The sequence below is a fragment of the Cryptotermes secundus genome, unplaced genomic scaffold (assembly GCF_002891405.2).
Source record: "Cryptotermes secundus unplaced genomic scaffold, Csec_1.0 scaffold112, whole genome shotgun sequence".
Classification (NCBI taxonomy): domain Eukaryota; kingdom Metazoa; phylum Arthropoda; class Insecta; order Blattodea; family Kalotermitidae; genus Cryptotermes; species Cryptotermes secundus.
The window spans coordinates 1429458-1456556 of record NW_019718271.1 but is presented as its reverse complement, the minus strand read 5'-3'; the positions used below and the strand labels follow the sequence as shown (position 1 = coordinate 1456556).

Below are 27099 nucleotides of genomic sequence, written 5' to 3'. Positions count from 1 at the left end.
AGATCTGAGGCTTTCACGGCGGTGACTATGAAGAAAGCAGTCTTCTGGGATTTGGCACCGTGTATATGTGGTGTTAACCGACGTTTCGGAGGAACGTATCGCCTCCATCTTCAGGGTAGAAGGAAAAATATACGAAATCCGCAAGCGAAGAGACCATGAGAACCGGTATAAGTAGTCTGCTTTTCCTTCTACTCTGAAGATGGAGGTGATACGTTCCTCCGAAATGTCAGTTAACACCACATACACATGGTGCCACATCACAGAAGACTGCGTTCTTCATAGTCACCACCATGAAAACCTCAAATCTTACAATAAGACAATAAGTCTACAAGGACTTGAACTCCAACCCCCAGTCATCCATCGCATGGCCAGTAAGAATACTGACTACGCTACCCCAGCTTCTGAGAATCATACGAAACAAATAAATACATTCTTTGCATAAAATTTAGTTTAACCTGATGGTACATATAGTTACTATTGTGTTTTAACGGCTTAACTTGAATATCAAGAGTACTTTATATAAAGGCTGAAAAACAAAATGATCATTGGAGTCAAAACTATGTGAAGGCTATGAATGACTTTCACTCACAGAAATTATGGTTCCATGAAATATAAAATGAGCCAAGCTCGCAGCTAAGAAGGGAACACACATCACAAGACGTGGTTTACACAGAAAATAAGAAAAACGACCCCGTAGTGAACGAACCACATGCAAGTTTTAATTAAGACAAATAAGATGAATTATCTTAACAAGTTTTAGCGAGTGTAAATTTATCATAGTTGACAAATACGGACTTTTTAAATACTTTTTAAATGGTGTTGTGAAAACATATGAGGGCAAGCAATGCAACAGATTGACGTAATTGGGACACCTGATGATGGCACTATGTTGCCGAAACATGTTGTGAAGTGACAGGTGAAATTGAGTGCACTACAAGACGGCCACTGTATACAAATCAGCATGTGCATTTTCATATCCTGAATGTAAGCAGACAGTCTGTGCACTTATTTGCAAAATTTATCTTAAATATATCATGTCACAAATAATGCCTCGTCAAACTGTATTAATATTGTCTCAGGCTGCGCCATAGCTCAAGCGGTTAGTCGCTTGCTTCCCATTGCAGCAGCCCGGATTCGATCCTGGGTCTGTTCAAGTGGGATTTGTGGTGGACAAAGTGGTGCTGGGGCAGGTTTTCTCCGAGTACTTCGGTTTCCCCTGCCAATCTTCATTCCACCAATTGCTCCACAATCACCCTCATCTATCATCTGGGGCTGGTACAATAGGCCAGAAGTGGCTGCAGTACAAGGGACTTAGTCCCACCCCACTAGCAAAAAAATACTCTCTCAAATCTTTGCACAATATTATGCAAGCAGCATATCAATTTCATGCTTCAAAGAAGCAAATACTGAGAACACTTACATATTATCCACCTCTCCATTGTATCAAGTGACAGGTATTCACAAGACATTGTGGGTGTCTGTGATGGTTTCAGTAGCTGGCCTGGGTTTCCAGCCAAACTAAGTCTTTGGTCTGATCTGTAAAGAATTACAAGAAAAAAGATCATTAAAAACATGTACCACTGCAGTGTGAATTTCAGTGTTCCAAAATTTTAGACTATGCTATCAGTCCAAAATTATGTTTCTATTGCTTACCTCCATTTTTCTGCAGAAAGATTTCTGTTGCCATAAATTGGACACAAGGACACAAGTGCTGTAATGAGCAGTTTGGCATGGGGCACAAATTCTTCTGACAGCTTCTTAATGGGTGGATCATAGTCAGTAATCATCTGGCCCAGGCGAGGAATACTTTGATCACTGTAAGAAAGTCATGTATTTATCTGAATAAGCAATTAATATTAAATTAAAATATTCAACCTTCAAGAATATACCACTAAAAATCCCATATCTATAAACATAAACCTAACTCTTTTCCAGAGCAACAAAATTATGGTACTGCTAACAAGAATCACTGATTCACAATACAGGTATTCCTTGTTATGTGATTAACTGATTTCCAGAAACTGTCATATATTATAAAAAGAGTATGTTCACTCTCTCACAGTAATCCTTCAATACATGAAGGAGTTCACTGGCAAAATAAGATTCAAATAAGTTTGCTGTAATCCAAGCTTTCTTACCAGATTGCCACAAAACAGTCAAAACCCCCACAGGCTAACGAGTGAGTGCTTGAGGGTTTTCTGAATGATGTATCATCATAAGTTATATTTTTATAATCTCCATATATGTTTCCACCTAACAGTAGGGTGCAGTGATCCTTGGAAGCTTCAAGTCCTGGGGCCACCTTCTCTTGGACTGACACAAATATTTTGCTCATCCACGGCTTCCAGAACCTGGTCTCATCCATACTGAACATTAGCTGAGGCAAATATCCATGTCATTCAGCTGTCAGTTGGAGGACTGCTTGAAATTTCTCAGCAGCAACTAAATCAGCTGATGCAGCTTAGCTTGTTAGGTCACCTTAAGGCTGTGGAATCAATTTCACCCTTTAAAAGTGTTCAAGCCACCCAGCAATAGCAGCAAATGATTGCACTTTCAGATCTGGATGAAGTAGCATTCAGGTTCTCAAACAAACTCCTTGCTTTAGCCTGAATGGTCACAGTGGTTAGAGGAATGTCACATTGGTGTTGATGCACAATCCACTGAGCCAGCATCCTTTACAATTATTCCATAATTCACTCATTAATTTGTGTGAGCTTACTAGCCATCGTTCTCACTGCATTTTTACAGCATTCCTTAATTTCCTCAGCTTGTTTCCTTGTAATTCTTAGAACTGACTCAGGGATTCCCATGGCATTGGCTATGTCAACCACACATCTGTTACGTTCGTAGCTCTTAATCACATCTACTACTTCCTCAGGTGTTCCTTGTCACTCATAGCACTTCCATCACTGCTTCTATGTTTGCTCATGATGGTCAGTTTTAAGTTTATGGGATGCACAAAACTAAGAAGATAAAAAGTTGACATGCAAAATGGTCTACAACAGCAGAGAGAATGAGATGCCTGACTGTACCTAAGCAACTATGTGCAGCATGTAAGGTGATTGCGCAGGTGTCTAACAATATTTACTGCAGATATGAATTCACATTATAGCACAATAATGTAAAGTGAGAACGGGTATAACGAGTGATACCTGTACATGAATTCAGTAAAACACCAAAGACTCCAAGATGCAGAACTTGAGTGATACTGTTCCCTTTTTTTAAACTTATGAAGAAACATCATGATCCAGGTGTAGGTTACCTGGAATATGAATTAAGCATTTCTCCACAAATTGGCCTCTTATATTGGTGTCAGAATGCCAAGGCATTTTGCTACCGCTGACAGCTACTAGACTTTGCATGCATCTAAGTTCTGTTTTAGCATATTGTCATGTGTTAGTGACTAGACGTAGGGTTTCGATTAATAACTGGATATACTGCACTCTTACAACTTGCAACTGCAAGTAATTATACAGGGTGATTCAGAAAGATGGACACAATTTCAATTGGCTATATTTCCTGAATTGTATGTTGCATTTGAATTCTGTAAAGTACATTTGAAAGAGGATGTTGTAAAGTTTCTACTACTACCGCTAGAGCACTCCAGCACCGTGTCAGTTGTAAGCGAGATGGCTACTATGCAACACAAGAATTTTTGCATTCGTGAGTTCAGTAAAGGTGAGTCTGCGACTGCGGTGCAGCGTGCATTTCATCGTAAGTTTAACATCCAACCTCCAACGAGGAAGAGCATTTATCGCTGGAATAAACAATTTGATGAAACTGGCTCTCTGTGCAAGGGTAGAAGCCCGGGCCGATCGCGGGTATCGGAGGAGAACGTGGAGCGCATTCGAGTGAGCTTTGAGCGTAGCCCAATGAAGTCAACCCGTAGTGCTAGTAGAGAACTTATACTATCGCAATCAACTGTCTGGCGTGTACTGAGGTGCCAGTTAGTGTACAAACCATACCACCATACCACCTACAACTGGTAAAGGCTCTTCGCGCAAACGATAAGGTAAAGCGTGTAGAATTTTGTGACCATATGCTCAAAAACATGGAAGATGAATTGTTTCTGCCTCGCGTAATTTTTAGCGATGAAGTTACGTTTCACCTGAGTGGGAAGGTCAACAGGCACAATGTTCACATATGGGGGCTACAAAATCTCCGTGTAACACTCGAACATGTGAGGGACAGCCCAAAAGTTAATGTGTTCTGTGCAATATCGTTAACAAAGGTTTATGGACCTTTCTTCTTTAACGAAAACACGGTTACTGGAGTAACGTATCTTAGAATGCTGCAAAACTGGCTTGTTCCTCAAATGAATGGAGATTCAGGAGATTACATTTTCCAGCAGGATGGAGCTCCACCCCATTGGCACCTGAATGAATCTCTACCTCAACGATGGATAGGTCGCATGGGGAATGAAGACCTGGCACTTCAGTTCTGGCCACCGAGGTCTTCTGATCTCACACCCTGCGACTTTTTCCTGTGGGGATTCGTGAAAAATGCAGTTTATGTACCACCTCTTCCCACAAATTTGAATGACCTAAGAAACCGTATCACAGCTGCCGTGAACTCAGTGACGCAAGATATTTGTCATTGAGTGTGGGATGAATTCAGCTACCGTCTAGATGTTATCCGTGCAGCCGGAGGGGGGCACATTGAACGTCTATAAACTTCCATGTATGTATAATCAAATGTACTTTACAGAATTCAAATGCAACATATAATTCAGGAAATATAGCCAATTGAAATTGTGTCCATCTTTCTGAATCACCCTGTAATGCTCTCACTACTTCACGCACTTGACTTCTCACTATAACACACACTAAGTATTTTCAGTTTGTCTTCACTAGCTGTTAACCAGTAATGGATCTCAACAATGTCCTCTGCTTCCATCTTTACCAGCTGGTGATTTCCTCACAACTAACTCACAATGGTGACTAACTTCTAGCCATGACTGTCCATTCACTGGCTCTCAAGTCAAAGTCGAAGTTATATTACAATTGACAGTCAGCCAGTCTGTCTTGGTGTCAAACCCCATCTGCGTCCAAGACAAAATTTTTGTTACTGTCAGACAGTTGCTGGTTTCCTGAATGACAAAATTAACTCTGTACAGAACTCATATACAGCATCCATTTCTAAGTATTCATACTTTAAATCAGGCATGTCAAACTCAAATTGTACAGAGGGCCACCTCAGCCCTATAAATAATAGTCCAGGGCCACACTTCAAAATAGAAAAATACATTAGACTTTGATACAAGGAAATTTAATTATATTTATTATTTAGGAATAATTTCAATATAATTACCTAAAGTCACATATCTTAGTTTTAAAAAGCAAGAAAATGCCATTTTTGACAAGTATCAAACAGCTTTTCAATATGTAAAAAGAGAGATTAGACAAGCAGTTATGTTAGAAATTGTAAAACATTGAATTTCCTGCAGGCTGCTAATTTATGTCTGCCTGAGACTTCTTTTCTTCTGGACTGTTGGAAAATTGTCTTTACAAAAAATATTTCTACTAAAATTTTAATACTGATTTTAATATCAATTAGCTCTAAAAGTTGAGGGGCCACACTTTGTGGCTATGGGGGCCGCATGTGGCCCACAGGCCACATGTTTGACACTGCTGCTTTAAATACTGTTATAAATATGTCATTAGCGTGTTGAATACAATTCTGCACTTAAAGCACAAATAAATGATTGACTGAAACTTGGCATGCTCTCATCCTGGACAGAAAAAGAGGCAACACACATCCATCCTATGAGGGCAGACTCTGACACATATTGTACAAAATCTGCCAACAGTAAGTGGTAACAAGATGGTAATATGCCTTAGTGGTGGTATACAATTTAATAACTATTTCACTGTCCAAAAGGAAAAATAACTAATATACATAGTTAAGAGCCCTTATACAAATACTACACGTTATGTGAGAACAACATAATTAAAAAAAAATTTTTTTTAAGGTTTACTTCTGGGGCCAGAATCTTATAGCCTGACCTACCTACAAGAACCAAGTATAGTAAAGACACAAATTACAGGAGGGTAGTTCTATAAATCTGTTGATAAGCACATTTTGGTCAAGTCAGACAACTATTTCCATCATGTAAATATAGGATGTTTCATGAATTTAGGGCATAACTGCAGGAGGTGATTTCCTAGGTCTTTGTGATCAAAAAAGTTCATATAAACATGTGTCCGATTTTGGATGGTTACGGAGTTATGACCGTTTTTTCATTCCCGTACACGCCCTAGTGTGAACCAAGATGCTTTGCTCGATCGCATTCTGGACGCCGCTGACCACATAAGAAACAGCCAGCTGAAGCTGTTACATGCTACCCGCACGGTTCACAACCGAGTGGCAGCCTGTGTTGTAGCCGGTGGTGACATTTTCGAAAATCAGCTTTAAGCACCAATCAATTCAAATTAAAGGTAATTTCACAAAGTTAACTTTACATTCATACTTTAAATGTATCATGTATTATGCTGGTTTATTATTTTGTTCCGTTTATTGTCACAACTCTGAAACCGTCCAAAATCGGACACATGTTTATATGAACTTTTTTGATCACAAAGACCTAGGAAATCACCTCCTGCAGTTCTAAAGTCGTGAAACACCCTGTATAACTAGATGGCACAGCCAAACATAAAGCAGTAGTCAATGTAAGTAGATACAAACAGCTGTTGGAGTTAAAAGTGTCTCACTTCCCCAATCCATTTATGACATACATATATACTCACCTGTGATTATGTACCATTTCATGTGCAGCATTAAAAAGGCCTAGAACAGCCTTCCTATCTTCAACTCTTGACAGAAGCACCATAAGGGTTACATATGTGACTACCAAGTCAAGGTATGCCTTAGTTAATTCAAAATTTAAGGTCTGAAAAATAAAAGAGCTGTTTAATAACATGAAGTGTGAAATGACTTTGTAGGGTTATATCCTGCTCTCTTCTGTAACAGTGTTTCTCAACAAGTGTCACGCAACCCACTGGTGGAAGTTGATAGTTGGCTGGGTGGTACATCATCTCAGGAATAATAAGTATTTCAGTAACACAAAAACTTCCTTGCATTCTAAGCACAAGCTTGTTATTAATGCTACACCATAATCATATTTATGCTAACAGAAATAAAATTGAAGAGTTTTATCTCGTGATCTATAATGATGTGTAGTCTGATAAAAGCCAACTGAATTTTCGGACAAACATGTCACCAACATCTTCAGCCCTCTTCATTAACCACTGCTGTGAGAATCACAAATGATACAAAACTAAAATTGCTTTATAAAATGATATTAACAAAAAATAAAAATATTTAGAATCTGCAAACTCTTACGGGCTTCCAATAATGACCAGTATAATATTAAAATGTACATAACTGTCAAATTTAACTTCTGAGAAAGAGATGCTCTTTTTTTTTTACCATGGTGTGAATGCAGACCTTTGGTAAGATGAATGGTGGGGCATAAGTGCAAAAGGCCCAGAGTCACTATTCTATAAGCTACACATACTGTTTATAATACCAAGTGTCTCATAAGCACATTAAAATATAATGGTATATAAAAATGTAAAATTGATAAAACATAGTTTGAATGGTCAGACTGGACTATATTATTTATGTTATACTTTTGAATAGCATTACCTTTTAATTAAAAAAAAAATCAGTCTATACATATTTTAGCAATGATTTATTTATGTTTCACTGGATGCTGGCCACTTGCAGTCAAAACAGGCAGTGAGGAAGAAACAATGAATAACTATAAGAATTTTATTACATGCTTGTAAGATGGTTGGTATAATGTACAGTATACATAAATGTGAACATAAAATTTTCCAGGCAAAGTTCAAATATACCATTAACAGAATCCTCAGCAGGCAGAAGAATATAAAAAAACTTCAATCATATGGCCTAATTTATCTAGACTCCCAAATATTCTCAATGTTAGGTCATGGAATTTAATTATTCACAAAAAATTTTGTAATGATTATTGCTTCATAACCTCAATCTTGTTATAACATATGCACACTACTGTCAGCATTCCTATTTGTACATGTGGACCAACAGTACTCATTCCAGTAATCCTCTGTGCTCCCTCTGGTTAAACCTATCAGAGCAAAGAACAGTCAATATGTAAAGAAAATACATAGCATGAACTGGGTTCATAGAAGATAAAGGATGAGCATGATGTTTCTGAAATATTTTCTCTGCCTAGGCATCATGTTCTCTGTGTTCTGAAAACAAGTGAGGTAAGCTTTCTGCTTGCTCACTATGTCAGTGGCTCATGATCTGTAATAATGTGTTCTGAAGTGAATCTTCGCTGGTTACAGCAGTGACTTCTGTGTAAATATTGCATAAAGAGCTGAATGGCATAAAGACCTAACAAAAGGATGGTGGACAAAACTTACAATATCAAGGTGAACTTGACAAGCATCCATGGTAGTCAGGAGTTCACATACATTGTCTTTGAAGTCCAATAAATCAACAAATGTATAATAGTAGAGCGATAATGACTTGATGATTTCATTGCGAATTTGTGTGATTGCCTGCAACTAAAGATAGGATTAAAATTAAAATGCAAGAATCAATTTCAAATGCATATGTGTTGACTTTAAAACAAATAATAAACCTCAAATCTTACAAATAATAAACCAGATCACAAGAATCAAAACATATGCAAACAACCATCTCCCATTAAATTTTCACTGCATATTCAAATCATTAGTTAGTTAGTTAGTTATTTAGAGAGGGTGGGTTTCCCCATGCACCACGACCAGTTTGATCTATTGTGCTTCCCTCTATGATATTCTACCAGTCTCTTTACCCTACCGATAAATGGTGCGTACCATCAGTCCCGCCGAGCAAGCGAGTTCGGCCACTTGCTTAGCGGTGTCTATAATGCTTCCCCCATCTATCAGAGGCCTCAGAGACTATTGTTGGGCGGGAAACGTCCTGAAATTTGGCTCAGTGATCCCCTTTGGGGATATGAGGTTCTTTTACGTGCCGTAAAGTTACGACATGGGACACACAGCTTAAAGTCCCTCCCGGAGGACTTGTTCCCTGAATTTTTCGGCCCTTAAAAATTCAACGACCTCCGCCGGGTATTTGAACCCACGTACCACGAGTCATGAGGTGGGAACGTTACCTCTAGACTACGGAGGCTGCTTTCAAATCATTACAAATTGAGAATGTCTGAAATTTTACTAAATATTTGAAGTGAATGAGTATGCATACATGCAGGTGCATCCATTCACACAGAAAATAAAATGGTGGAGTTACTTGTGATAACAGTGCAAATAATGCACCAATGAGGATTGTCTGTGTTGCAAGAGACATGCTTTCTGAAATTCCATTGATACCAGCCAGAAAACAACAATGTGATTGTTAAATTCAATAAAGTTTTCCAAAATACAAGGTGTCACTTCCCAGAAGGCAGTAATCTTCAAACATATGTACAGTATACTGTAGAGATTATCTTATTTGTGGCTTATCCATGTGCGATTTTTAGGCACATTCATGAACCTGTGGTGGACCTATTAAGATCACTCCATCTCTCTGTCTGTCTATACAAATGAAACAACTTGAGAAGTGATGGATGTCAATGAATTCTGACACTGGAGAATATCGCGAAAAATTACCAAACAATTTCAATTTTTGTTCAGATTGTACATTGCAACAATCAGTTTACTAGACACGTGTATATGCATTTCTGTGCATCTCTCTCCATGCTTGTAGCTCACAAGTGAACTATGCCGACAGAGCGACCACCGCTTGTTGACAAAGTTATTGCCAACTTTAGCGGATAGAGGGTGTCATCTGGTCAGTGCAATGGGTCCCCACAGCCATTAATCTCGGTTCTGTACTCTGGAGCCGCTATTTCCTTGAAATAGCTCCTCAATTATCCTCATGGGGCTGAGTGGAACCCGTTCGAGACCCACTACTTCTCAGAAAATCTGGTAGCGCTGGGAATCGAAACCCAGACCTCTGGATCTGTAGCCAGGAACTCTCACCACTAGACCACAGAGGCGGTGTGCATATCTCTAGTGTGATTTATTACATATTTATCAGCGTGAAAAATATTTTGAAGAAGAGCTGTGGAGAAAAATGAAATGTGTGTTACATTCAATACAATTACTCTGAAGATCTAAGGGTTTTCAAGATAATTGCACAACCTGAATACTCTGTGTACCACAATGCTTCATTATAAAAAAGTCTCTCAATTTTGCTAAATTTGCTGGAAAACCACATATATTTTTAACACTCTGAGAATGGGAAGTTGTTCATGAAATTACATGGAAGCAAATACCTAATACTATATACTTCATGTTTAGCTGCTTTTAATTTGTAGAAATGAACTGGTTGTTACGTCTTTTTTCTTTCATTATTTTCTTTGAAGTTAATTACATAAATATATGCCATGGTATGACATGTCACAGAAGGCAGTGCTTAAAGAACAAAACAGGCACTTTTCACATGACAATCATAAACTATTTTTAATGCTCTTAAGATGTCTGCTACAGATTACTTCTCGGTAGACTATGCAGTTTCTTTAACATATTTTACCTTACTGTGATTAGTACAACACTCATTCGCTGCTTAGGCTATACTGACTTTATACTTCAGTTTCCAATAGAGTGTTTACATCAGCAAAAATGTAATTTTACAAATAATTCTAATTTCTTAATAATTGTGGATACAAGAATGTCTGGTTCCAAATTTTTTATGTATACTAAGAACAGCCAATCCCCAAACAAATCCTCATTGCCACATTCATAATCTGATTTTCCACATTCTGATGTACACTGGTTATCCAAACACCAAGGTCTCCTTTCCAGATAGTTAAGTTTAACTAACTCCTCCAATCAGCCAATGCTTAATAATAATGGGAAGAACCACATCAAATTCTCAGCAAAACTTGCAGTATAATGTTGCTGAATATGCATAAAGATGAAACAGACAAGATGTTGAAGCAAAATTCACCTTCCTAGGTTTCAGCTAAAATTCACCTCATTCCATTAACAAGAGTGTATAAACTATCCTTACCTGTGGGTAAGGGTATTTTGTTATCCAGTGGAACATGGAAAATGTTGTTCATGCACAGTGTCCTTTACATTTGTAGTGGCATAAATGTATTATGTCCCTTATGCAGGAACAAACAGTGGTTACAACAGTGAGACTTTTATGCGGTATTTTGTCCGAAGCTAAATCCATGTAGAACCTACTGTAAAAAACCTCTCTGTTGGTTTCATTCAGCATTTACTATATTTTTTCTGGACATTAACATGACTTATACATTTTTTTATCATGAAAAGCAGCAGGGATATACGAGGGGAGGTTACTGGGGCAGAAGGAACTATCCCTGAGTCATCCAAGTAGAAAACATGGCTCAGATTTATTTTCAGTACATTAAAATATGTCTGATGGTAATTGTATCTGTAGGCATGAAGATTTGTGGACAAACAGACAAGCTGCACAACCTAGGATGAATATGATGTAGGAAGCACCAAAATAATATTGAACTTACTCCCTTTATGTCTATGCTTGGAAATCGCCGGACAATATATTTGATTGAAGATTCCAGTGTCTTATCAGATAAAAATCCTGGTTTTGATTTTGCATCACCACATGCCTGAAACAAATATAGTACAAACTGTAACAGCACAATATTTACAACTGCGGTTTCACCCCAATTAATCAGCAATAAGCTGACTTCAGTCCATACCTTCTTTAACCCTTCCGCACCGACTCTTTAAATAATCGTACGCCACCGACATCTGTGCAGTGCACCGACCTGCGCAGTGTTAGCTTTGAAGGACGTTGCTGACAAAACGAGGAAAAATATTCCAANTTAAAAAATCATGGCACTGACTGTGTTGGGACCCTTAGGTTGAACAGAAAGGGTGTCCCAACAACTGTAAAAAACACAAAGTTGAGAAAGGGCGAGATCATAGCTCAGCACGCAGGTCCTATAACTGTTCTCAAGTGGCAAGACAAAAAACCAGTTTCCGTGATCTCTACATTTCACAATGCCGACACACAGACAGATATAAAGAGAAACAAAGAAATAAAAAAACCAAAAATTATAATTGATTATAATGAAATGATGGGTGGCGTTGATTTGAAAGATCAGCTTTTACAGTACTACAACGTGGAAAGAAAAAGACTTCATAAGTGGTACATGAAACTCTTCAGACGCCTTTTGAATGCGACAGTGGTAAATGCCATGATAATTTATAACAAGAATCAGGAAAGACTGACAGACCACTTAGCATTCAGAGTAAATCTGGTAGAAGGGTTGCTGTTGAAGTTTACGGACCAGGAGCAGGCAGCACGTAGAGTACAAGGTCGACGTCATTCATCAGATAACACCATCCCCCGGCTTCGTGAAAGACATTTTATTAGTAAAATTCCCCCATCAGGAAAAAAGGCTAGACCACAAAGGCGATGTGTAGTGTGTACAAAAAACAAAAGAAGAAAAGAAACCGTGTACTGGTGCAGTGATTGTGATGTTGGGCTATGTATTGACCAGTGTTTTCAGGATTACCACACCAAACTCAACTTTTAGCAGTTCGAGTGAGTAAAAAAATATTATTTATCATTAATTATATTAAAAAATATATATATAGTTTTGTTCTTCGTTTCATTATGAATATTTCTGTGAAAATTTTATCTCAATATACCTATTTTTGCGAGAGTTACTAAATTTTTCATGGATAAGTGCATTTTTCTGTTTAATAATTAAATACCCTGTCGGCTTGGCGGTAGGAAAAGATTTAAATACTATCCGTCGCGGAAGGGTTAAGCAGTTTTACTAATCACTCAGAGTTGATGTTATCAATGTTTACCTAATTTAATGACTTTGCATCTGAACATAAACTGAAAGCAGATTCTAAAGTTTTTTTGTCAGCTAGATTTCTAGCACAAATTTCTAACTCCTTTTCTATCCTAGTTCCACGCATGTGCATGCTCTATCACAATTTCTATATTATGGTTTCTTGTTATTGCCCACTGAAGTAGCCTAGTCCTATATGTTGAAATAGCTGGGTAAATCTGACAGGAGCTGCCCAGTGATTGACATTAGCTCTTTCTAATGCGCCCAACTGAGTAGGTGTCTTCCTTTCTCACCTGAAGACAGAAACAGATCCAGTTTCCGAAACCTCATGTCCTCCATTACCTAGAATTGCAGACGATGGAAAAAGTCCAAAACCCCAGTAATTCTATATACACTGAAAGCATCACTGCATATTATAAAACATAATACAGAAAGACTTTTAAACAGACAGCAGGTTTCCAATCTTCCCTGCATTTCAAAATTTACTTTAACTATGTAACCCATATAGAAAAGACTTATGATCCACAGGTTAAGTCAAAACACTAGGGAAAATTACTCTCAAACGGAGTGAAGGGGTAAATGACATTCCATGAATTAGCAAGTTGAAAATGTGACATCATCAAATCAATCATTTATATAAAGCAGCAAAAATCATAAAATAAGTTCATGACAAAGGCAAAAATAATACCATCTATTTAAGTTTTATTACTCAAGTAAAAAACTTAAATAGTCACATCAGACAGTATTATTTTTGCCTTTGTAATCGTTAGTGTGATGGACCAGAATGAAACAAAACAAAAAAAAAAAGAATAAGTTCATGACTTCCCTAATTATTTTAACACATGCTATCATTCTGAGTTCCCTATCAGATGAAGCGTGGAGCTAAAGAAGACTCCAGACAGCAATCGTGTGTTGTGAATTTTCTGGATTAATTTTCTTTCTGAATCTGTTTTCATATGTTTTATGATGTAAATGCCTTTACAGATTGAGGACCGGTTGCATATCATGCTTTTGGCTTTTAAATGTGGCGGACTGGTCGCATGATATCATCATTTTTGGACACGTTAGGTTGTAACACACTATACCTTGCTCTGGTGCCACCCAAGTTGCACACAATGGCGTAATAAAACTCTTGAATGTTTGCTTACTTGTCAGTAACTTGACCTTGCTGCTTTTTTAACCCACTATAAACGAAAATGCTTTGCTGCTCTTCAAGCTGTATGTATCAGCCAGTAGTTATTGGTGGGGTATGGACAAGGACAAATTCTTCTTCGATGAACTAGCTGACCTGCCTTGTGAGACGCGTAGTCATGGTGATTCAGAGAGCGGGAGTGACAGGGGGAGAACAAAGAATTGTGGCCACAGACAGTAAAAGTGACAGAAGCTTCGATGATAATGTGGATAATAAATTGCGGGGACAGTAAAAAATCTAAAAAAATTACAAAAATCTAAACCCTGATTCAAAATTGAAACACAAAGCATTTCTAATGAATGTGGCAAAGGCCTGGGCTACAGACCAGATGGTGGCGGCAGAACCAGAGTCAGACACAGACTTAGTGTGACTGGGCCCATCAACTCCCACCCCACGCAGGCCTCATGTGGACCTCCCAGGGTGATTCTTGGGTGATATGCAGAAACATACCCTCGTGAAAATTGTGAAGAGTGAACATTCCAAGGGGAAGCATCCTTCTAGGCAATGCCATGTTTGCACAGTTCACAAAAAAAGGAGTATGTCTATATTTGCAAGTTCTGTGTAATGCCACTTCATAGATGGGAATGTTTCCAGAAATACCACACCCTCAAGCACTTCTAGGAGCACTGGTAAGTGTTCTCCAAAAATTTTAGTTCATAAAATTAATTAGGAGATTTTATATTAATTTCTAAGTGAACAGTGCACAAGTTAGGATAGTAGGTTTAATAATGGTGGCCCCAGGGTGATTTAAATATTTAAATCACTGGTCCACAATGTGTTAACCATGATCTGATAAATGGTGAAGCAGTCCCATCCATTAATGATTTCCCTAAAAGCTTCATCACCATCAGGTGAGAAATATTCTCAATGAAAGGCACATTCTTTCTGTCAAAAACCACGTTGTTCATTAAGCTAAATCTACTTTCAGTGGTAGCATAGTTGGTCGAGGCACTATGCTACAAGCTGGAAGGTCACGGGTTCAAGTCCTGATGAGATCATTGGATTTTTTTCAGTTGATCTAATCCTTTCAGCCACACTATGGGCCTGGGGTTGACTCAGCCTCTATCAGAAATGAGTACCAGGAATATTCTTGGGGGTAAAGGGTGGCCGGCGCGTGGGGCTGACAACCTTGCCGCTATCTATGAGCTGATTGTCTAGATGATGTGGGAACCTCAACATCTCACAAGCTTATGGGCCTCCATGGCCTGTTACTGGGATACAAAAAAATACATAAGGGCAATTTCATGGGAAACTAACACTGTTTATGGGCAACATTTTCATAACCGTCTCTGATTCTAACATAAGTCTGCAAGCTCGCTGGATCTCTTTAGAAAGAAACATATACAAAATTTACCATCCTATGTCCATTAATTAATATTTTCTTCATCCTGATTCACCAGAAGGCTTATGACTCTGATCCTAATAACATTAGATATCCCAAGCTCTTAAATGGGGTTTTCATTCTGCACTCACAACACTTCATAGAACATTAATATTTTGACTCTGCATTCTGCTTCTTTGCCGTTTATATGAAACGTCAGTTACTATTCTCTTCTCGTTTTCTCTTTATTGTCACTACGTGTTTCGGCCTAACTGGCCATCATCAGGTGTACAGGTCGTTGTGATGAAGGAATCTGCTGCTCACCGTAATGCTGTTCTCTTTGCTTATGTAGTTGCCTCCAAATCTTGAGGCAGGATGTCATGGTGTGACCTGTACAGACACGCTGCAAGGCATCATGATTCATCCAGCCTTTCAGTTCATACCTGATGCCAGTATAGTTAACTTGTATTTCCTCATCTGGCAAATTCTGTGGTGGTTTTGTCAAGTGCAAAATTAATATTTTTGCAAAGTAAAAAAGGCTGCAAGTGTCAATGAGCTTAATATTTTAAACAGTGCTGTAATCCCTTGAATGTTGGTCACAGTGTGTACTGCAGTGAATTGCAGAGCGTGTGAACTAGTGCTAGCACTATCGTTACTTGTAGTTATGATCTGTAAGTGTCCAATAAATCCAGTTACCAATCCAAACCCCATCTATAGTCACTCATACAAATGACAATATTTTTTTTTATTGCTAGTGGAGTGGGACTAAGTCCCTTGTACTGTGGCCACTTCTGGCCTATTGTACCAGCCCCAGATGATAGGTGGGGGTGATTATGGAGCAATTGGTGGAATGAAGATTGGCAGGGGAAACCAAAGTACTGAGAGCAAACCGGCCACAGCGCCACTTTGTCCACCACAAATCCCACTTGACCAGACCCGGGATCGAACCCAAGCCGCCATGGTGGGAAGCCAGCAACTAACCGCTTGAGCTATGGCGTGGCCAAAAATGACAATATACTTAGTTTTCTCCGAATTTTCTTCTAGACCAACCTCCTTAGTAGCATCACTGGGAGTTTCTGTGTTTTTCTTTATGGTATTTATGTTATCTCTCAACAAAATCATATCATCATCAGAGACCATCAGGTGATGTGTCTCAACTAATTTCAGTCCCTCTTGGTTTTCCTGGACTTTCCTAATGGCATGTTCCAAAGCAAAGTTGAAAAGCAGTGGTGATAAAGCATCTCCCTGTTTTAGATCACTTTAGATAGGAAACTTATCAGACAAATGGTTACGTATACAGACTTTACTATAGGTTTCATTTAAATACATTTTAAACAGCCTAATTAGTTTCATGGATACCCCCAACTCCATGAGAATACTGTACAATCAGTCAATCATTCAACCAATGATTTGTTGTGGATATTAATTAAGTAGCAGATAATGTATTATGCTGGTAAACTACAACATAAATACAGGGAGAACTTTTACTCACTTGAAAAGTTCACGGCTCTGCGCTTCACAGTGACCAGTACACCGCTGGCTGCAACGCACATGTGAGTTTTGCCAATGAATCAGCATGCCTGATGGCTAATAACATTTGGAATGAAGTAGTTACAATTCACAGATCAGATAGGTGTTGAAAATTCCCTCCTCTCTACATGTTTTGGAACTGTTTCCTTCTTGTACTTACAGCACACCAGGCACCAACTTTCACTCGATGGCTTCAGCAATTGTGTTGCTGTTCTTACACTAGACTTTGACACCCCAGTCTCTTGACCCAGACGTTTCAGTGATTTTCTAGGTGTATGTTGAAGTCTGGCCTCTATGTCATTTAACTTCTCAGTAAGCACTAGGCGCTTATGTTTTTGATTCTTGTCTATTAAGAGTCCTGTTGTTCTGAGTTCATTCACCAAATTATGAATTGTTTCTCTGCTGGGAACTCTTTCATCACAAAATTTACGTCAAAATTTTCACCTACACTTTCTAGCTGATCCGTATTTCACATGGGTGACATACAAAAATATATGTTACTCACCGCACCATGACGCACCACACTGCTCACTACATGTAACTGAGAACAAATGGCTAATGGAGCTGATAACTGGTGCCTGCTGCTGACAAATCGTAAACAAACTCCCACGCTTGAACTGCACTGCTCGCTGTGAAACACAATGCAGTGGAACGGTCTACAAGTTAAACGCTTCCCTTCATTCCAAACATTATCGGCTGTTTCAATGGCAAAATCCGCGTGCGCCTCGCGGCAGGCGGCGCACCGGCCACTGTGAAGCGCAGACCCGTGCATTCGTCAAGCGAGTAAACATCCTCCCTGTAGATTCACCTCAGACTGGGAACGTGAGAGAAATTAATTCCAACATGTGAAACTTATGTAAATATCGCTTATACACAACCAAAACTGTACATCCTAAAGCTGCGGTTCGCAACCTTTGTGAGACCGCGGCCCGGTAAATTATTTTTATAAGACGAGGGCCCAGTACCGGGCCGCGGGCCGGCGGTAGAAAAACACTGTCCTAAAGAAATAATATCTATACGGACTATGTGGGTGGGTTTCTTGTACGCTTTATCTTAACACAGAACTGACATCAGGCCAAATTAACTTCTTCTCAGAAATAACGAAAATTAATTTAAAACTAAAATAGAAATTACCTTCTTGATGTTATAAATCCTTGTCAGCATTCCAGTACCTCTGTCATTGATGAGTGTTAATTTTTCTGCTAATTTTTGTTGGCTAGGTACTAGTGGCCTCGCCATTCTGAAGCCTTAGACATTGCATTTACACCCTTACGAATTGCCAACATTATACTCAATGGGAGAAAATTTTACATGGCACAGATTACTACATGTGGATATGCAACTCGACGATAATAGTGGGCAGAGTAGAGAGCGGCACGAATGCCCAAATATGCATCAGCGACATCTAGATTCCAGGTTTCCTATTACTTGTACACTCAAAGTGCTCAAAGTATTCACAAAAGATGTCTCGTAATGAACAAGAACCTATTGGATTGAGAACTGTACGAGAACCGAAGGACAACAATGTTGGGCCTTTTGTCTGAGAAAGACGAAAGATTATCCAGTCAGTTACAGAGCTCTTCAGACCGGTGGCAAAAGATCTGTGCAAGGCATCTGTTATTTCATAAACTAAATTCATAAATGTAATTAAAAAAAGTATGTGTACAAATATTCATCATCATCATCATCACTGGCACGACAGCCCTTTGTGAGCCCTGGCCTTCCTGAGGATTGCTCGCCATTCTTCTCTATTCGACACTACATTCCTCCAGTTCTTTATACCCAAAATTCTAATGTCCTGCCACACACACACACATTCTTCCCATCTTAACCTTGGTCTTCCCACTCTTCTATTTCCTTCTGGTTTGGTGTTAAGCATTTTCTTGATGGTTCTATTCTCGCTGGCACGTATTATGTGTCAGTTCTTGTATAGCAGTGATATCTAGTTGTTCAAGTAGCATTTTTAGTGCTCCGGCTCTGTAAAGAGATAATACATTCCAAGATCTAATTCTGAAATCCTTTAAACATTTTCCAGGTCGTCTTGAATAGGTCCGTCCGGCTACTCTTTCCTCAGATTTCTGAACAATTTAGTTTTAGTGTGAGGTCGTTAGCCTCACGCCCAACCCCCAACCTGGAGGACCAGGGTATCCCTCTCGTCTGGCTCCTACCCCTTGACCTATCTGGCATGGGTGGCCCTACCAGTAGCTACACTACCGCCAGCATAGCTCTCAGGGACTCAGGAGCTGTCAAATCCCACCACCACGATAAGGTGGAAATAACATTGGTGGGGACAATATTAATAGTACTTATATATTCTTACTTTTATGAGAGATGTTCAAAAATCCCCATTTTTGTATGCATACTTTTTTTTTCAAAATAAAAAGCTCACATTAACTGATCACAACACAGCTTATAAATGACACCAGCTGCCAGTGGCTGGTCAACGACAGATCAGTCCTCTCACCAAAGGAGGAAAACCCAGTAACTGTCAAACAGAAACTAAAGGAGGAAAGAAACCACTGAGAAGACCAAGATGTAGGTGGGTGGACAATATTAAAATGGATCTTAGATAGGATGGATTGGATTGATCTGGCTCAGGATAGGAACCAGTGGAGGTCTCTTGTGAACATGGTAATGAACCTTCAGGTACCATAAAATGCTGGGAAATTCTTGAGTAGCTGCAGAACTGGCAGCTCCTCAAGAAGGGCTCAGCTCCATGGGTAAGTGAGTAAGTAATTAAGAGTAAGGTAACTAGAGTGCATATGTAAGTTTAAGAAACTGTCTGCATAAGTTCTGCTCTCCATACAAAGACAGATAATCAAACTGCAGCAGAAAGCTATTATGACAGGAAAAACAGCAAGAAACAGAAGTGAATCTGACAAATTTCATTTGACTTATCCTTGGACTCATGGCATTGGTTTACATTTGAATCCACATATCACTGGAACCTTCTTACTCACTTTTTTATTTACACAAATGTTTCATTTGAAAATCAATTACCTTTTCAGCTTTTGCTGTTATTAGTATTTGTTGCAATTAATGATATTTATAAGATATTTTACTTGCATTTTTCCTATTTTAATGTCTGTATTACTTCATTACTCTAAACAAAGTTCACCAGTCTTCATTCACATAGAACTATGTATGTTGTGATTTGGATTTGAAGGATATTTTCGAAATGCGGCATATCCAGGAGAGAAGCCACAAACACAGCTTTTGTGTCACCTGTATCTCAGAGACTTTCATTGCTGCAGATGTTTTGCTTACAGCCTGGCAAAATATTGGTCTTAAATACATTATCTCAACATTTTCAACATTCCTGGGTTCAGCAGAACATCCTGGTAGTGAGAGTCAGCTGACAAATGATTCAAGAGAGCCCAAAAAGATGTACCCTGCAGCAAGGTAGACAAGTCCTAGGTCAGCTCCACGGAGGATCATTGGAAGGTATCTTGGCGTCAACAAAACCCTGATCATGATCAAACAGTGGTATTTCTGGCGCATGGGAGGCACGGTGTCAAGATGTGGATCCAACAGGGACACCCATGCAGCACATCAAGATCCCTGAACCCATATCCGGGGTCTGACAAATTACCAATGACAGGGCAATGCCCAGGAGGATTGCCTAGGCTAGTAACAGAATGATAACCCACTGCAAATATCTAGCTGACTCTGTTGGATTTCAAGATGACTCTGTCTAGCTGCATAACAGACCCAGACCAGAAGAAAGTCATTTAAGTTATGGCCAGCCACACTGGAGAGGCCCTTCCTTACAAGGTGGTTACCAAGATCAACAGTAATTACTCCATCTCAGCTGGTCATGTCAAGTAAAACACGCTAAGAGGGCCAGGTTATAACCTGGCCTCAACCAAATGCATGGTAGTATAGCAGTCTTTATTACTAGATTTCACTGTCATTCCAATGCCAAATATACATTTCTCAAACTCAAAAATGAAGCAGAATGTGGTCCCACCAGCCCCCATGGATGCACCATCCTTGGTATGGATATCTCACATATTCCCATACTATTCCGATTATGTTAAAAAAATGTAATTAATTTGATTTGGTTCCTGGTCCATCACACTAGCAATACAAAAGGTTAATCAACTCCGCCCAGTGTGACTGAAAGAAAGAAAGAAAGAAAAAAAACATTTTATCAGTCACACTGGACAGAGTAGATTAACCTTTTGTAAAATGTAATTAAGTTTCTAAGTATGCAAGCTGATAATCTGAACAGGCTAAAATACAGAGAAATCCAAGTGTCAATGTAATTCTAGCGAAATTAGTTCATACATGTAGCAAATAATGCATTCACACACTAATAAACTTAAACTTTTCATCTGAAGGAAGAATTACCACAAGCATCTGTAAATCTGTTTACGACACAGGAGACAAATCTGATATACAAAATATTATTTAATAATCTGTCACAGTTCGCATAAACTGTGAACGAAACTGTTTGCACACGTGCACCATGCACAGACATACCAATGTACATGTTTGTTGTCAATTAACATTGAGATGTGTCAGAAAGGTCAATGAAATATATTTACAAACACTATTATTTACAAACGCTTTATCACTTTGATTATCCTACAAAATTCTGTACATTACAAGTACATAAATTAAAAAAAAAACATAAACTGATTTTAAAACAACTATAACTTACTTGACAAAAATAACTTATAAGCATACATTATTATAACAAAAGCATTAACACTAAAATTAAGAAAATCGCTACCAGTTTGCTGCAGAACATCAGCAAGAACAGCATTCAGCAGAACATAAAGTTCTCCTTAACAACTGCATAGAACACAGTAAAGATTATATGTGAAAACGCATTACACATTAAAATAATTATGTAGAAAGTGCTTTTGCCATGATAAAATCATAACATATATTTAACATCTTATATATATATTCTACCTGCAGTTTACATTACACTATGCAGTCTTCCAGTACTGAGCAAAGGAAAAACCTGGAGAGTTACATTAGCTTAGGCTAGACAAGAAAGAACACTTCATTATCATAGAAAATGTAACTGCATAATACATTAATGCTTTAAAGTATTTGTTTAAATTTCAGTTACAAGCCTTCTTGACAGCAGTTGTTTAGTAGTGGACTGGTCAGCCAATGTTTCAAATATCACATCTTCAATGTGAAGAGATACAAAGTTATTTTGTATAAATCTGTATAATAGAATATGCATACTGCGGAAAGGTAAAAGGATACATTCACACAAGCTGGAAATATGGACGAGTTAAGAATCAAGAGAAACAAATTATCCCTTATCAAGTAAACTGAAGAATAGTTGTATTATTGATTAAATGCTATAGGCTGTGATAAGACACATACCTCAAAGTTTTATGCTCTTTGGTGCAGCCTTCCGAGAATATACTGAAATCTGGTATTTATAGGGAGCAAAGAATGAAACCTGAGCTGAAAACCAGCCATTCACAGCCAAATTCAGACTCAAAAGGGCCTGTTACTCCATCTCACCGTTCTCTGTCAGTAGCTTTCTCAAACAATCAATACATTTTTTATGTGCCGAATTAGCTTTGGGTCCTGAGTTCCATTGCTTGTTGAGCAGTATCCAATATTATGGCTACTAATAAGCCAAAATATTGGATATAGTTTAACAAATGACACACCACAAGTCCAAACAAATACCAGACAACAGCTGCAATCCAGAATATACAGTACAGTATTTCTTAATTACTTTCATATCGGCCTTTGCCAAGTTCTATACAAATCCATACAAAATGATTTTTTGAAATTTTGCCCTGAAGATAAAAACAACTGCCATAATTGGCTAATAGTTCAGAACCACAGATTATTATTGCAAAAGACCCTCTCACTAGCACAGGCAACATGTCTCACAGGACTTCACAAAACATGGAACGATCTCCTCTGCTCTCTTTCTGGCCCCACAACTTTGAGAGAAAGTGTTCTTTTATTTCTCACCTATCAAGTATTAATATAATAAACACAGGTAGCAGCTTCACTAAGATATATTATGCAAAGTTATGTGGATCACTTAAACAGCTAAAGCGCCAGAAACTTAATTAATGGTACCATTACGCAGAAGTGTGCTTCTTTGGACACGAAATAAGTTCCTATCACTGAAGATACTACTACTCGTATTTTAGCAGCCTCACACAATGTGGCTATCACTAAGCAGCAATGTTATGATTGGCAGGAGAATCACAAATATTGCAACAGTAAATACATGTGTATATGACTGCATATAACAAAGGCTCAGTTAAAGGAAGGAGCCAATATTTATCTCTTCACTTATTTTCTTCCCAATATCATACAAAGCCAAGCTTCAAAATGGCTTGGATTATTGAAGTATGTATACTGGTTCTGTAGTTCTCACACAATCTTTAGAAAGGATGGATTTTGATTTGTTTCTGGTTTGCTTAATTACACTGTCAGTACGTCAGATTATGTAGTGCTGAACAGATGATTTACTGAATAACTGGAAAAGGATGTTGGAAGTAAGTGGCTACGGACCAATTTAGGTACTATCCCAGCATTTGCATGAAGGGACTGAAGGAAAGCAAGACCAATCTCTGAATAGAAAAGCCAAAATCACAGCCAAGATTCAAACAAGCCATCTCCTAAATACCTATAAGAAGTATTACTCTTTACCCCAACATAACCAGCAGAAGGGACAGAGCCCAGGAAATCTATATGAGCCTTCACCCATCTCAGCATAAGTATATTACAAATGAACATGATTTTTTAAGTAAGATTTGAGGTTTTCACGGTGGTAACTGTGAAGAGCCATCTTCTGGGATGTGGCGCCGTGTAGAAATTGTGTTAACCGACATTTCAGAGAAACGTATCGCCTCCATCTTCAGGGTAGAAGACAAGAAGAAATCTGTGAGCGAACCGTATGTGGCACCTGCTGTGCTTGTTTGCTCGCAGATTTCTTCTTGTCTTCTACCCTGAAGATGCAGGCGATACGTTCCTCTGAAATGTCGGTTAACACAATTTCTGCATGGTACCACATCCCAGAAGATGGCTTTCTTCATGATTTTTTAAATTGGAAATGGGAACACATAAACCTGTGCACTCTTTTGCATTACAAAAATTAAGGAAAAAACAGAGGCATTTCAGTCCAGGGGGCATGTGGCAATCTTCTCCCTTTTGGATTGAGTTTCTCACAGTTGTGGCTCTGAAGAGTTCTAGTCTGGTGAAAGTAAACCACTGTTTCAGAGGAACACATCATCTCCACCTTCATGGTCACAGAGTACACCAAGCTAGAAAGCTTAAAGCCTGCATCAAGCTTGTTTCTTGCTTGGCTTAATTTTTGACTGTAAAAATGGTAGCAATATGTTCCTCTGAAATGTCAGCTGACCTTCATTAGACTACACGGCATTATACCCCAAGAGAAAGAACTCTTCAATCCCCTTTTGCTATTTCAATGTAAAGGAATATTGTACAAACAGAAGTAAAAGCATTTTGATTATTTAAGAGCTTAAAAATTCCTGACACGCTTTTTAAAAAAGAAACAGATACTGCACTGCTTTTTCTGGAATGTTTCAGAGACATATGTATTTACTCCATACATATTCCATATAAAATGTACTGCTCAGGATCTAGAGACAAATAAATTCAAACTCTATAATTAATTCAAAGGAAGGATCTTTTCTTTTGAATTTCTGAACTTTCCTGTGCCTTAATAATCTATATGTTAAATCTCCTGATCTCTGAACTCAGGACTCCTGAAGAAAAACTAAAAAGACTATACAAATGAGATGGAAAGAACCACCCAGTACAGTTTTTGTTTTTGGCTAGATAGTTCACAATGCAATGTCGGGCATGAATACAGGTCCAAAAACAGATATTCACTAGTAAATTATCATGAATAAAATTTTCACAGTGCACACATTTTCCAGAAATCATTTCAATCATATGACTGAAAAATATTACATGCTTATATTCTCTGAGATATAAAAGATTCATATTCTGCCATCATCATAACGTCATGCTGAGCACAGAACTGTTTTGCAACTGATAAAAATTCATCATTTAACAATCTTCAATACCACACACCATGTTCAATACCATATAATGTTCTTTCTTTTTACAGTTCTCCCTTCTGAAACCCAAATAATTAATTTTACCAGTTACAGGATACCTGCGTGTGAGTACAATTCAAAGCTTCTTCAGATGTTCATATGTAATACTTCACAGTGGCAAGATAAGTACATTATGATAAGCTATCTGCAGTAATATACACCAGTCGATGCATGACTGATTCAATAAAGGCTAACTTAATCTGAAAGAAACAAGATGTCATCACTCAATTTTAATACACTTAACAGTAGCACTTCTTACTATTATGTTTCTTTTGCATGATTAATCATTATTGGTGTATTTCCCATTATCATTATTCAAAATGGTTTCAAAGAAATCTGATCCTTTCCTGTGAGAGAGTGCATCAAGAATCACATGAGAACTCCAAAATATTGCAGCACAATCTATAACCCGTACATGAGGAGGAAACTTTCAGTAATGTGATTAACAATAACAAATGTTTAAAATGTTAGAAATTAAAATCCTTTAAAAAATAAAGGTAGAATAGTTAGTGAAGAGACTGGATTAACAAAGACTAATATTTGCAATACCACAACATTTCTTTGGGACTAGAAATTACTACTTCACGCAGGCATATAATATTAAAAAGCACATTAAAGTGTGTCAGAAATCTGAAAGGAGAACTAGTTATAATTCTGCTGTCATCCATTAATCACCCACAACTATACTATTTTTACAGTCATCTTCAAAAACTCACATACGAATCGCGTATGACTAACAAAATTGATCACACATTATTTACAACTTTAGTAAATAATAACAAAATAAAATAATTAAAAAGTCTCGTGATTGTAACTGACTAATTCCTCCACACGCTAATTCACAGTTCATACTACACACAAGACACTCCATTAGTCCCAAGTGTTTACAGAAGGCCAATCTAGTTCAGAGCTTCCAACAGATATTTGGAATCATAGTAACAATGTCTCCTTGATTAACTTCTTCATTGTTGTGCCTACAGATGTATTTGTAGGGCCAGAAGTTGCATATGTGACCTGGAATTAAATGATTGTTCAAATTAAGGTCAAATTATATGAAAAGTAGGTAGGTATGGCAAGCGTGAATATTTCAACAAGTTGATTATGCATGCTCACACATTTGCAATAAATATATGAAGAGTTTTATTATTGTAGTGCTTGGAAGCATCAACACAATTACATTTAAGCATGAGACAGCATTGTTGCACAGACTGCTGCTAGAGGGAACGCACAAGCACAGGGCAAAATTACAGATTGCACACATAACACAACGGGCTTATGAATAGAAACACAGGCCGCTGCAATAAAACATCTGAAGAAAAGGATTCAGATCAAAACAAGTGGACAATGCCCCTTGTGAGGCGTAATAAGAATTTTACAATTACTTTTTTTTTTTATCAATAGTACCTTACCTTAAATAAGTATGGTTGCACATCTGGATAGGATGTGTCAAAAATAAGTTCCAATTCTGACTGATTCGGCATTTTTGGAACATAGTCATGTCTGTTCATCACTTCAGCAATATAAAGGATTTTTTCAGTCAGCATATCACCTACTCTCTCCCTGCATACCTGCCGTTCTAAGTATGGGGAAAGAAAATATATATATTATTTTCAGTCAGCATGTCACCTATTCTCTCCCTGCAAACCCGCTGTTCTAAATAGGAAAAACATATACAGGTGTCCCAGGAGGAATGGACCAAACTTCGGGAGGGTGTTCCTTATGTTAAAGTATGCCAATATAACCCAAAACACCTATGTCCAAAGTTGAACGGTTACGGAGATAATGGCCCAAGAAAAGTGTGGTCTTCTGGCAGGTCCACGCACTGTACCTCTCAGCTGAGAGGCCTTATCTATGTTTGTCCTTGAGTGCCGTGATTCACCCTAGCCTTACGTATGTAGTTGGCTTTATCAGAACGCACAGTCAGCCACGTTACGTCAGCGCTTGCCATTCATGTGTCATGTATAGTGCTTGGAAACCCTAAGGACAATTATGACATGGCGAGCGAGTATTTTGTACTTCAATTTTATGGCTTCATGTCACTCACAAGTTAGTTTTATGTTACGTACATTATTAACATTACAGAATCCACATATTCCTGCCAGTTTTAATATGTATTTTGTAATCAACAAGTGTG

The 27099-nt window shown here is 38.2% G+C and overlaps 2 protein-coding genes across 5 annotated transcripts in view; both read right to left on the bottom strand.

The window, feature by feature from the left end:
- The window catches only part of LOC111869691 (membrane-associated protein Hem), a 53400-nt gene extending 35237 nt beyond the window's left edge, over window positions 1-18163 (bottom strand). Inside the window, exons 1-7 of one of the 4 annotated variants that reach the window (XM_023861501.2) lie at window positions 18013-18163; window positions 17687-17692; window positions 11528-11632; window positions 8412-8555; window positions 6747-6889; window positions 1654-1815; window positions 1421-1536 (exon numbers count right to left, since the gene is read on the bottom strand). In XM_023861501.2, coding sequence (XP_023717269.1) covers window positions 1421-1536; window positions 1654-1815; window positions 6747-6889; window positions 8412-8555; window positions 11528-11632; window positions 17687-17692; window positions 18013-18117 — 781 coding nt within the window. In that variant the 5' untranslated portion in view covers window positions 18118-18163. The other 3 variants (XM_023861579.2, XM_023861427.2, XM_023861667.2) reach the window with 3 other exon arrangements.
- Window positions 18164-24820: 6657 nt separating this feature from the next.
- LOC111870057 (autophagy-related protein 101) overlaps window positions 24821-27099 on the bottom strand; it is a 16377-nt gene continuing 14098 nt past the window's right edge. The window contains exons 4-5 of the mRNA XM_023862061.2: window positions 26375-26541; window positions 24821-25979 (exon numbers count right to left, since the gene is read on the bottom strand). Of these exons, the coding sequence (XP_023717829.1) occupies window positions 25896-25979; window positions 26375-26541 (251 nt within the window). The 3' untranslated portion in view covers window positions 24821-25895. The remainder of the gene's footprint in view (window positions 25980-26374; window positions 26542-27099) is intronic.